Here is a 13539-nt window from a genome sequence, read left to right as displayed (position 1 = left end):
GCCAACATGACAGGATGAGGTGAAGCAAAGCTTCCATAACGACGCCTCGCCTCCAAGAAAGGGCACGATGCATAGCGCTGTCGGACGCGCATCCATTGTGGAATGGCTTTCACCTAGAAGACTTCACCGCGCATAGCCGTGGTACACCGTCATCACGCATCATTGCTGCCACACACAAACATCGGCTTTTGGTGACGCATTGCAGGCGTCCCCACCATCACCGAGCACTGCCGCAAGGACCACAGGCGTCCCCGCCACACCCGCCGCACAAGTTGAAATCGACGGAGCATCGCTGCTAAGACATCGCCGCCCGTGCCACCAGCTGCAGGCATCGCAGCCTCCGAAGGTGCCGCACCACCCTTGGCTGCCGCAAGCTCCACACCGCAGACCCTTGGCTGCCGCAAGCTCCACACTGCAGACCAGGCACCAACAACTTCTTAGAAAAGCTCAAAAGTTGTAGCTCAAACAAACAGGCCCTAAGGATTCTAGTTCCAAGCTTCTAGAGCGAAGGCTTTTTTTCGCTAAAAGATAAGAGGATCAAGGTTCAATACAAAATGGTTTAATTTCACAATTTTGTATGTAAACCTGATTAAAAAAATTTAAGAATTTGCTTTAGAATTTTCAAGAGTAAGATAATAACTCAATTTAAGGGGGTTGATGATGTAAATTACAAGTTCAAGGAGCTATGTGAGAAAATATACCTACAAGATAAAATTCAGGCTTATTATGAGATTTTCTCTTCAATAATAACCCTACAGTTTTATTTAAATAAACTCTAAGGACTATAATCAATGGGTTAATCTTAAAACAAAAGAAGACAAGTGCTAGATCTAAAATAACATACATTGAATACTCTAAGTTCCATATAATAAAATGATGGTAAAATTGGTCAAGTGAATTGTTAGGTCGACCCAATGTATTTGGATCAAGTAGTCTTTAGAGGTGGGATCATATGACAGTGATCTATAGGCTATAGATATTGCAAATGTCATAATGGCCAGTACAAAAAGTAGGCAGTAGCGGTGGGGCATGGAGAAAGGGGAGGAAGGAGAGAGATGGAGAGAAAGTGAAGGAAGGAGAGAAATAAATTGTTATATGGACTAGTTTTATAATGTATTTGGATTAGTATAGAAATTGTTTATTCCCTATATACTGTTTTTAGCTTCCATTGTGGTCAATCTTAGGGATTTGCAGGAGGCTAAAGGATCAAGAGAGAGAAAGACCACAAAATCGAGGTGGGCAGATAGTGGCTATGAGCATGTGTGGGGTATCAAACCACTGAGACGACTGAGAAAGGCAAAAAGGAGATCGTCTAAAGTTGGAGAAGAATAGGAGAATATGAAGAAGTTTGAACTCACGTGTAATGGTGACGCTAAGGACTGCTCGCTTGGAGTCGTGTAGGAGAGAAAATAAGCAAGATCCTATAACAGTCTCCTATCCTAAGTTTAAAGGGTTAATAAAAAAACGCATTTCAGTAGGTTCTCTACATATCTCTCTATTTTGGGAGGTCTTCAAATTTTCTCCTCCATCCTCTATTTCTAGGGTCTTTAGGAAGCCCTCTATTCATGGGAGTATTTCTAGAGTTAGAATTATTTTTGTGACAAAAAAAAGAGAACCTTCCTTGATCTTTGGAGGTTTTAATTTAAAGGCTATTGCTTTTAAAATCCAACTCTTACATAAATTAGTACTTCAGAAAACAGCAAGATTTGTATCATTATGCACTTCAACGTATCAAGCAGTCGAATCCAGTTGCCCTCAGTCATCACCTATGGATGCGTCTGAGGAATGGACTGGAACGGAGCCGTTCCATCCCAATTTTCACTGCGTTGGCTCATGGACTCGAGGGATGGAGCCATCCCACAACAAGAATATTCCTTCGAGATGCTGCACCGGCTCATTCCAAATTTCAGGTCGGACGAGCTCATCCCTTTCCAACGGCGTGAAAAACCGTTAGCTTGCTCGCGTCTCTCTCGCACAGGTGTTCAAGCGGCGGGTGCCGATTGCCGGCGCCGCCGCCCGCCGGAAGCTTGCAACCAGGGCGCGAGGCCAGGCCGAGCAGCAGCGCTGCAGCGGTGGGGTTCGCAGGCGGGGCGTGCGAGCCGTGGGGCGGCGGCCGGCCGCCGGCGAGGCGCACGGCCAAGGCGAGCAGCAAGCAGGGCTGCGGGGCGACGGCTCACCTGCGGCGACGGGGGCTTGCCTACGGGACGAGCAGGCTCAACGGAAGGGGCTGGACCGGCCGATGCGCATGGCAGCGACGGGTGCTGGACGGAGACAAGACGTGGCAAAATTTTCTTTTCTTGCTCCATAATCCGATGAAGAAATGACATATTGCTTCGGGTGTGATCTTCAGGCCAAGGTGTGAAGGAATGATTAGTTGATTGCTGATATTTCTAGCTTGCGCATGGTTCAGATTTGAGCGGTCGAGCGGATGCAAGGGCTTGAAATGAAGGGCGGCGGCAGCGTTGAGGAAGAGGGTGAGAGACTTGTTTCACTGACAAACGGACCCCACGGTTAACGGTGTTAACGGAATAAGAACCCTTCCATCCTCACTCTTTCGAAAAAAATGAGGCAATTCCCCGTGAGCCATTAAAAAAGTTTCTAATTCCATATTTACCATAAAAAATTTACGGTGCCTTGGGAGCCACCGCTCCAACTTTTTTTGGACCTCGGTGCCACTTCTGTCTAGATTAGCGGAAAAGGAAGCTACCAGCAAGACCGAATGTCCATTTTACCCTTCTGTTCATCTTCCTGCTTTCTTCTCCCAACTAAACAGGCGCGGACGTCACCCATCAGCACCACGAGCATGGTGGTGTGCGAGGTCTTCGCCGGGGCGGGCACCATCCTGGAGGTGAGGGAAGCGGAGATGCCTCAATCGTGCCGCCCTCCATGGAGCCTAGCTCCGCGCGCGCTGCTCCGGCCCGAGCTCCTCCCCCCGAGCTACGTCGCCGGACGCCCTTCGACCCTGAGGCCAAGCTCTCTGTTGCTCGAGCTGCTCCTAGAGGACTTGCGGGGCCGGCCTTGCCCAGGGTGTCGCGGCCACGCCGGGGGCTGACTGCTAGGATTGACGCCGACGGCACCAATGAGAACGAGCAGTAGCCGCCGCTCCCATCTCGCCGCTACGCCCTGCCGCGCCGCTCGCAATCTCTGCGCCCCGCTGCCATTGCTACGCCTCGCGGCAGGCCGTGGGGGCGGATGGAGGTCCTCCACCGGGTAGGAAAGGAAGAAAAAAGAAAGGGCGGTGAAGACAGGGAGTGTAAAGGAAAACTAAGGGTAAAACTGTCGGTTACAAAATAAACTGACGTCCAGATAGCTCCTAACGTCAATTTTACGTAACGGATCGAAGTAACAGCGGTGGCACTCAGAGAACAAAAACATGAGCCAATGGCACTGAGGGACCAAGAACTTTTTTTCATGGCAGATAGCAGATACGGAACCAAGACCTTTTATAATGGCGCAGAAGGAATTGTCTCAAAAATAATCGAACAGTTCCATCCTCCCATCAAACACGGAGATGGATCTATCCTATCCTTAAAATTAGGTACGGATCCATACCATTTTACCTCGCTCTCCAAACCAAAGGCTATCTAAGGGTCTGTTTGATAGAGCTCCACGCAGCTCCAGATCCTTAAAAACAGCTCCGCTCCCATTTTTTCCAGCTAAACGGTGCAGCTCCGTGAAATCCAGATCCGCAAAAAAATTGGATCCAGCTTCCAGATCCACCAAATCCACGAAGCACCCCTGGGGTGCTCTCAAAACGCTGGTTTTGTAACCCCTCATGGAGTTGGTGGAAATTACCCACCAATGCCATCGATTATACACATCCTCGTACCGGTTCGTGTCTATTCTTTTCTCCACGCCGCCCCTCTTTTTTTCATCCGACGCTTTCTTTCTTCCTTCTTCCCCGCCGCATCCAGCGCCGGCCGCCGCCTCCAGCGCCTTCGTCTCCGTCGGTGGCCGGACCGCCGCCGGGAATGAGGAGATCAGCTCCTCCTCCACCTCCTCCGCCCCCTTCATCTTCCAATCCGACCCCTAGGGTTGGACTTCCCCATCCCGGCGGTGTCACTAGCGCGCCCGGCGGCGGGACCCTGGCCGCGGCGGGCCTGGGCGGCGCGCCCGGCCGCGACTGGCCTGGGCGGCGCAAGCCTGGCCGCGGCTGGCCTGGGCGGCGCGGCCGGCCTGGATGGCGCAAGCCTGGCCGCGGCTGGCCTGGGCGGCGCGGCCGGCCTGGATGGCGCAAGCTGGGCCGCGGCTGGCCTGGGCGACGCGGCCAACGGTGGTAGCGTGGCCGCGGATGGCTTGGTACCATTTTGGCATTCTCGCATATTTTGTCCGATTTCTATACTTTGTTGCTTGTTTTGTCGAAAGACCCGAAATATCTGATTGTCAATACCTTATGTTAATCATATCTGGTTAAATTATTCAGCAGGTGTAGGGACCCTTATTATTTCCTGACAGATAAAATCTCTGGCTTCTTGGAAAATCACCTCAACTGTGTGCAACGATAGTCCGTAAAAATGCACGTATAGAGCATTGTACAAACAAGCTTATTTTGAAGCTCCTGTATATACACGAAAGCCATGATAAGATCCTGAAAATGAGAGGAAAAGATCAGTGCCCAGAACGAGAAATTGCATCACTATTTATCGCCCAGCTAATAGCAAGTGTCGATTAAGGGTGGTACGAGTTGAATCGCTTGTTTACCTCAGCATCCATAATGAAGTTAGATAAAATTTGATGGGTGCACAAAAATGTATAATGCATATAGTTTACATAATCAAAATTAGACAACTTGTCACATATAATGAACTAGTTTGTGGGCTTATAGTGCAGTTCTGCCTGTCTCGGTAGCAGAGGTGGACTTGTTGACATAATACATTTTCACATATGTGTCAACGGGCCAACCAGGAACTATGCATGACACAAGTGTGTTATACAATGCATTGAGTGTGGACGAGAAATTCTTTCCACATCCACCGCAAGGTAAAATTTATTGAAATAGTTACTTTACCATTATGCGTGACTATAAATAAATTTATTTTTTGTCATCATTTGTAGGTAAATACTACATTGTCGATGCAGGGTATCCCAATCGTCCAGGTTATCTAGCTCCATATAAGGGTGAGAGGTATCATATGCCTGAGTAGCATAGAGGTATGGAACCAAAAACTCCAAAGGAAAAATTCAATCGCATCCATTCTTCTATTCGAAATGTGATTGAGCGAAATTGAAAATGAAGTGGCAAATTTTATACAAAATGCTGAACTACCCGATGTGGAAACAAAAAATGGTAGTTATTGCTTGTATGGTCCTTCACAATTTCATTCGTGAGCATAATAGTGAGGATTCAGACTTTGCTCGGTTTGATTGTGATCCTAATTTTGTCCCTACAATACCGCAACGGTACAATCGATTTGTAGTTCCATCGGATGGATCTACTTCAGAAGGCAGTGTCACTACAATGGATATTTTTCGCGATGAGCTGGCCACCAATCTTGCTCTTGCTTGGAGGTAGAATGTAATGAAGTAGTGAATTATCAAATTTATTTTTTATGTATGGACAATTATTTATGTATGAACAATTAATTTATGTATGAACAATTAATCAACTTCTTGGGGAAATGACTGGGCTTTTGTCCGGTCTTTATCGATCTATGGATTCAACGGCCAGATATGACAGCAGGATGATCACTATTGCGTACCTCCCCCGTAATTAGAAAAAATGAGAATAAAAAAATGGGAAAACACCCAATCGGTAGCTACCACGCCGAACATAAATTCACTAGAAACTTTATATAAGCCGGCAACCAGCTAAACGACACAGTTGACAACAAATCGTTAATTGGCGCATAACTGTTTTCTCACATTTACATTTATTTCTTATAAGCAGAAAAAAATGAGAAGAAAAAATGGAAAACACCAAGGGCATTAGTGGACAATCCAACCAAAAACTCTGTTTCTGAATTTGGAGCTGTTGTCTCAGCCAAACACTTTTGCTCAGCTCCACGGTGAGAGCATAGATCCACGCTGGAGCTGCTCTGTGGTGGAGCTGTTGTTTTTTGATCTGGAGCTGCGTGGAGCTCTGCCAAACAGACCCTAAAAAAGTCCTGCGCGGCTGCGCCCTAGCCTCGTGGGACGGAAATTCATCGTTGCGCTGGTGGGCCGCGGCGCTGGTCTTGCGCAGCCGTCGGATGGGAACCTTGCCGTTTAAACAGAGAAATAACGAGAGATTAGGAAGGAGCTTATACATTGGTGTCGTCTAATAGGTGGTCTCATGCATTGACACGTAATCTTGAGACGATTCAACAGGCAACTCGTACAATGGGTTGTCCATAAGTTGTCTGGTAGTGGTATATAATTCCTTAATTTGCGCATAAGAAAAATAAAATAGTATGAGTTGCGTGGCAACAATAACTCGTACAATAGTTGTTAAGTTGTTTCGTAGTCCTACAATTTAGCTCATGAGGTGGTTGTTTCGCGAAGCAACGACCTCTTTCTTTCTCCTCGCTCTCTCTCCTCCACATCATCAAAAATCCTACGTGGTACTGTATGAGACTACTAACGTGTAACAATGTCGTGTAGCAATGTATTTCCTTGCTGTTACCTTCTTGACCGGTCTTTGCCTTTTCAATCCCACCCTACCCGTCTCTCCGTATCCCTCTCTCACGCTCTCTCTTTTCGCCGGCGCTAGCAAGGAGACGGCGGCGGCGGTGGCCGGATTGGAGGCGCGACCGAGACGGCGGTGCATCATCACCGGATCTACAGAGTCCGGAGGCGGCGGCGGCAAGATTTGTGTGGCGACCGAGGCCCCGGCGAGACAAGTTGCTGGAGTTTCTCCTCCCCTTTTCCTCTCCGTTTTCTCACTTCTGCGTGGAATCTACGGAAGGTGAATCCATGGAGGCGAGCTCCTCCACATGGATCTATGGACGGCGGATCCATGGAGGGAGGGGCGGGCTTCTCCAGGTGGATCCATGTGCTTCGCGCCGCATGCTTCTTCTTCAGCAGTAATTTCCTTTGCGTGGTCCACGGATGGGTGACCTCCTCCACGTTTTGAGTTCGCCGGAGCCACGCCTCGTCGACGTTGCCAATTATTTTCACCAACCGTATCTTTTTCTCTCATACGTCACTCTTCTTGTTGATGCCCATGATGCCGTATCCGCATCTTCCATTATGGGTTTGTGGCTGCAGCGTCCATGCCAGAAAGTTTATGTGATTTTCCATGATGCTCACGCAAATTCGTGAGATGTTCATATTTTCTTCAGAAATGTACATGGAAATTTTGTAATTGTTCCTTTGCGTGTTTTTTTTAAATTTCTGTGCTCTGAACAAAGGATGCAATTTATTTGTTTTTGTGCATGTTCACGGAATTAGGGTAAGTATGTTTAATTTTGAGATGATATGATCAATATTGTCCATTTTGTGGCATGTCATGTGAATAAATAAGATAGTGTAAACGGTTGTGATGATATTTTTTTAATTCTTGGTTCAAATTTGTTGAAATAAAAAGAAAAGGAAAGATGGCAGGTTAATGGTGAGGGGAAATGCCATAATTCGTTGTAAACATTCTTGTTAATCGAATAAAAATTTAAAAAATCTCGAGTGGTTCCATGGTCTACAGTGTTTATCCATGACCGTTAAGAGCAACTCTTAAGAGTATAAAAAAATTCTTTGCTAAAACTATGCATTGGGGACTCTTCTAAAAAATTTCTCCCAAAAACATATCAACCCACAACAAATAGTTAATAATTAGTTCACAATATTTCAAAATAGGCTACATCATCATATTGGGCCCATTAGAAGTCCGTTTCTTTTTCCCCTCCATCACCGTGACCAGGTCTCAATGTCATTGATTTTTCCTCCATCAAAATCAGCAGCAGAGAGCAAGAAGGCAGGGGCCGATGTTCTTGGGTGAGGAGCGGAGGAGCAGCGGGTCCGCAGCGACGTCGGCGGCGATGTCGGTGTGGGAGAGGTTGACGCCAGAGAGCATAGCGAGGATGGCGTTGGGGTTGGAGGTGGAGTTAATGTGGGCTTGAGTTGAGTCGAGGCCGGAGGCGGCGACGAGGTACTCCTCGAGGGAGAACAGGGGCGGCAGAGGCGAAGGTGGAGAGGAAGCAGGTGTGGTGGTAGATGCGGGCGGGGAGTAGGGTGGCTGCCCGGAGAAGAGGGAGGAGGTGCCTCCAGAGGAGCAGCGTACCGGTGGCGGAGGGGGCTACGGCGCGGCGACAGTTGAGAGGAGCAGGGCAGGTCTGCGACTCCGCGTCGATAGATGGGTGGTCCGCGACCCCGCTGGTGCCGTCACCCCTCGCCCCGCCGTCCGCCTCGGAAACCTGCCTCGGAAAGCTGCCGCTACTGCCGCCAAAAGCCGAAGATTTGTGCGTCGTGAAGTGGAGGGGAGCTGGCGGGAATGGTGAATCGCACGCGGGAAAGCAGGCTCGAGGGCGGATTGGGGGTGGAGGAAAGTCCCACATATTTGCGCGGCGCGGGGAAAGATTTTTCGCGTCGCAAAAAGATTGGGGGAGGTTGGGGAACTATTGGAGTTTTTTTTTCATTTCCCCCCTAAAGAAGGTATTATGGGTGAGATAGAGGTGCTCTTGGAGTTGCTCTAATGTCTTTTTTTCATTTCCCCTAAATGTATTTTGATTTTTTTCTTTGAAATGTATAATTTAAATTATTAGCAGAAGTGGAAATAAGCGACATATTTAAAAAAACGAAAATGTTCCACTGTCCACTCATTAGCGGGTCTGCAGTACTCCTCTGGTCCTCCTCAGGGGACGTTTGATTAGATGGGCTAAACTTTAGCAAGATCACATCGAATTTCGGATGCTAATTAGAATGATTAAACATGAGCTAATTACAAAACTAATTGTATGGTTGGAGTCTAATTCGCGAGACAAATCTATTAAGGCTAATTAATCCATCATTAGCAAATAGTTACTGTAGCACGGCATTGTCAAATCATGGACTAATTAGGTTTAATAGATTCGTCTCGCGAATTAGACTCCATCTGTCCAATTAGTTTTGTAATTAGACTATGTTTAATAACATCCGATGTGATAGCTGCTAAAGTTTAGCAGGATGTATTCAAACACCCCCTTAGTTTTACGAAGTACTCTAAAAGCGAAGGAATTAAGGGGGTGTTTGGATACACCCGCTAAAGTTTAGCACCTGTCACATCAGATGTTTGGATACTTAAAGAGTATTAAATTTATAAAACTAATTGTACATATGGAGCCTAATTTGCGAGACAAATCTATTAAGCCTAATTAGTCAATGATTTGACAATGTGGTGTACAGTAATCATTTGCTAATGATGGATTAATTAGGCTTAATAATTCATTTCGCGAATTAGCTCATAGTTCTACAATTATTTATAATTAGCTCATGTTTAGTCCCCTAATTAGTATACGGATATCTAATGTTTAGCCTAGAGTAATAATAATTCTCCTTTCACAAATCAAGAGGCACGAATCCAACGCCACTCGACACCGACGACGGGGCAGACCACCTCCAAATCGACGCGTCCCTCGTGGGAGGCAACACTGCTCATCCTCTCAGCCCGACCCGGCTCGCTCAAAGCCAAACCCGATTCCCCTTCCGCCTCCCACCGGCACCGCTTACCCCGCCGCCGCCGCGTTGGCAGCGGCGATGGCGTCGTCGTCGACGCGCCCCCTTCTCCGCCGCCTAGCGGCGCTGGCCGGTGGCCGCGTCCGCGCCAACCACCGGCTGCTCTCCTCCTCTCCCTCGGCTGTCTCCGCGGAGCGGGCGTCGCAGTCGCCAGCGGAGCCGGAGGCCGTGCGCATGACGGAGGGTTGCGTCCGGGTACGTCTTTCTCCCCTACTACCTACTACCTACAAGTAGGTTGTTCCACCGCAGTTTTTCAACTCTGTGCGTTTGGGGGGGGGGGGGGGGGGGGGGGGGGGGGGGGGGGGGGGGGCGGGCGGGGTGGGGGTGTGTTCTAGTTTTTTTCGGGGGGCTTTAGCCTCCTATGGAGGATTTGATTTCTGTGCTACCTTAAATTGGTCCCGATGGGGAAGCTGGAAATGCCTTAGTACCTAGTTTTGTTGCTCTGAAGGGATAGATGGTGGATCCAACTGAAGAAAATTAGTTTTAGTCATCCTGAAGCACCAATACTAATTTGTGAATCCCAGAAGCATGATACATGTCTAGGAACTTGACAAAAAAAATCTGGTGATTACATATTGCGACCAATTGAATTCTGGATTGCTAAAATTTGCGTGGGGGTACTTCCCACCATGTTTTATCGGACGAGCTGCTTGCATCTCATTTATGTTCTATCCTTTGTGTCAAGTGGACTTACGATGTGCCTTTTGCGACCGAGAAAGCATTCCTGTCATGCTGTCCTTTTATTTCCGTTGTAGTTTCTTTTTATGCTGTGCTCAGAAATTTAACACTTTGCAGAGATTAAAACAATTACATGGTAAGGAACCATCTGCTGAAGGTAAGATGCTGCGGTTAAGCGTTGAAGCTGGTGGATGTTCTGGGTTCCAGTATTCTTTCTCTCTCGATGACAAGAAAAACCCAGATGACAGGTGAGTTATCTATTTTGATTGAGATTCTAGATTTTCTTCCATTCAATTATTCCTTTAAGATTCATTGCGCAGCATGTGAATTTATTGTGCATTACAACTGTGACCATGGTTCTCCTTCACTTTTTTCCCTCAGTAATTGTTTAATTTACTTGTAGGGTCTTTGAGACTGATGGTGTTAAATTGGTTGTGGATGACATCTCGTATGACTTTGTGAAAGGCGCCACTGTGGATTATGAGGAGGAACTTATACGTTCAGCATTTGTGGTTAGTTCGAAACTTTGTTTCTTCACTTTTTCCAGATATTTTTTCTGCAAATTAGACTAGTTAGTTCAAAATATGCTGAAATCTTAAATGTTCTAGCTCCTTTGTTTTTCAATGGATTATCACTCAAGAACATTCAGCTCATGCGCATATGCCTGTGATAAGTTGGTACAGTGGAGAAATATAAAGTTGGAAGAATGTGAAACTGAAATACCGGCCACCTAAAGATGGATTTCAGAAATACTGTTGACTTAGTATTTCCAATTTTGTTAAAAATAAAGTGAAATACAGATACATAAATTTCTATCTTTGTTTTTTTATTCCTCCACGATCCTCTGTAGTCTGTACTCCATTTAATAGTTTTGTGGCTCTTTCTTCCCCACCTTGAGGACTCGGTGTGGATCTTGGCTCATCAGAACATTTTGTATTGCTTCAAAACATGTTACAAGCACAAGATTAACTTGGAGCAGTTGCCTTGGAGGTGGTAGGAAACAAAGAATAGAAAATTACGGTCTAAATTAAATCTTGCCAGGCTGTTTCTTGCTTAAACTTTGCCACATGCTACTGTTCACAGTGGACATCTGTGAGCTAGCGGCTTTACTGGCTAGCTGCCTAGCTTGTACTGGGTTATTGAAGTAATTGTTGCCCATTTTCATCTAATCATCCTAGATTCTGTTCATAGAGTAACAAAAATGTGCACACATAGCAGTTTATTGACCTGTGCCTCACTATAACATTGCACATCTCATTGTATTGTATTCTGGTTATCTTGCTGCTACTCATTTGAGACCCTTCTGGAAGTAAGGGGAAGAATGAGAATGAAATGATTCAGGAGGTGTGAATTGTAGGTATCGCTTACCTGTCTTCACATGACTGAGAGAGCCACTCAGGCCAACACTTTTCAGGCACTAAAATCAGCCATTCTATGTGTGGCCATCAAGTAAGAAATTAACCAATTCGTGGCATAGGCCACGCAAACTGACTCGCTGCTCAATGTTTGGTAGCCCTTGTTGCTTATGCCCATGTGCATCTAGTCACCATGTGCAATTCACTTGTATGTGCCTAGGTGCCATGCAAATAGATTAAAGGTCAAAGCCTCCATGACCTCAGAACGTTTTCCCAATTTGTGGGTCAAAAGTGAACATGGTTGATGTCCTCACGCTGATTGGGTAAGATGCGTGAGGCAGGCTATGGAAAAGAGGACTATGAGAAGGAGGGAAGGAGAGAGGGAACAAAAATGAGAGAAGGGAGGGTTTGGGCAACTAGGTTAGATTACGCTGGCTAAGACAGAAGACAACAGCCTAGCTGATTCAGAGCATATCTTACCTAATCAACCCAGCTTAGTTGAGGTCACATTCTGTGTTCAAACTAGTGTCCAGAAAACAATGCCCCCTGCAACTAACAATTTGGACACCTGCGATCCATGCCCCTTGACCTGGATGGTGACTAGTATGCGAATCAAGATTGGTGAGGAAGATGAGACTGGGTTGCTTCCATTGGGGGGGGGGGGGCCCACACCACCTGCAGTGGTGAGGGGTTGGTGTCATGGTTGGGTTGGGTATTCCTCGGCTTTGTGGAGTGTGGTCCCCCTCTACACCTGCTGCAGCATATCCTAGCTCGTCAACCTAGCTTAGTTGGGTTCTTCTTCACTGGCTAGCTGCTGTAGTTTATGGTTCTTTCTTTTCATTGTGAGTGTTGCTTTCCAATCATATGCTGCTTGTAAATTGTGCAAAATAGTTTATTTGCTAATGTGTGAACAAAAAATTCTGGAACTAGACTTTCGATACCTAATGGCTGAGACTTATTTTCAAGAGTTGAGGTTTCAGAGAAGTTTAGAAATGGACAAGTTGTTTCATCTTTTAGGGATTTCATGTTTCAGTCACCTTCCTCAATACACATGCTTCATTTGGTTCCACTTCCCACTTTTGTTACTTTCTTGCTATGCATTCCAAGTGTTTGTTAAAAAATCAAGAATATAAAAACCTGTGGACTGTTGCCAACTTCAACTCGAGAACATCATATATTCTCTAAGTTCTGTTGTGCGTGACTTATATTTGCCTTTATGATACGCAGGTCTCTACAAATCCTAGTGCTGTTGGGGGCTGCAGCTGCAAGAGTTCTTTCATGGTCAAATAGCTTCAACTTTGTTAGCTTGAAGAGAGGGGTAGCCGGAAATAGTATTTTGTAGTGAAATATACCTTTTAGATACAGAGTGCACACTTCATTTTTGGTAGTCCTGATGATGTTTCTTTATGGTTTTTTATTGCTGTTAGATATATCATCACAAACAGCCTGATCCTATTTGTACCGCTCTACCTTGATCACTAGATGACACATTTATGTACATGTAATCATTTGGCTTTTCCCTTTTTCTATGTTGCTTTCTTACAAAATGCTAAATAAGACGAACAGTTTTGTTGTACTCATGACTGAATATATTCAACTTTTGAGTATCAATCTTCAGTAATTCTTTCTATATTTCCACATGACCACATGCTTTCAGAATTTTAACAATGGTTGTGCAATGCCACTAATTCCCAATAGTATCTCTTTATCCTGGTATGTGTTCCTACAGAAACCAGGAACATGATCATTTTCACATTTCGTTCTCCAACCTCCAGGCTCCTCTCCTCATGTTCACGCGTGAATAGTACCTGCCCAGCCCTAGCCGCGGACCCCTCTCCCTCTGTGCCTCTTCCATGGCCGCCGGCCACCCTCCCCTCCAATAGAT

General features: G+C 46.2%; 1 protein-coding gene across 1 annotated transcript; it reads left to right on the top strand.

Moving 5' to 3' along the window:
- Nucleotides 1-9507: 9507 nt before the first annotated feature.
- LOC117862268 (iron-sulfur assembly protein IscA-like 2, mitochondrial) lies at nucleotides 9508-13265 on the top strand. Its single transcript, XM_034745801.2, has 4 exons — nucleotides 9508-9816; nucleotides 10417-10547; nucleotides 10703-10811; nucleotides 12882-13265. The coding sequence occupies exons 1-4, from the start codon at nucleotides 9643-9645 to the stop codon at nucleotides 12942-12944; spliced, it is 477 nt and encodes a 158-aa protein (XP_034601692.1). The 5' UTR covers nucleotides 9508-9642; the 3' UTR covers nucleotides 12945-13265.
- The last annotated feature ends 274 nt before the right edge of the window (nucleotides 13266-13539 follow it).

The sequence above is a fragment of the Setaria viridis genome, chromosome 6, assembly GCF_005286985.2.
Source record: "Setaria viridis chromosome 6, Setaria_viridis_v4.0, whole genome shotgun sequence".
In the NCBI taxonomy this organism is placed as follows: Eukaryota; Viridiplantae; Streptophyta; class Magnoliopsida; order Poales; family Poaceae; genus Setaria; species Setaria viridis.
This window is presented reverse-complemented; position numbering and strand designations above follow the sequence as displayed.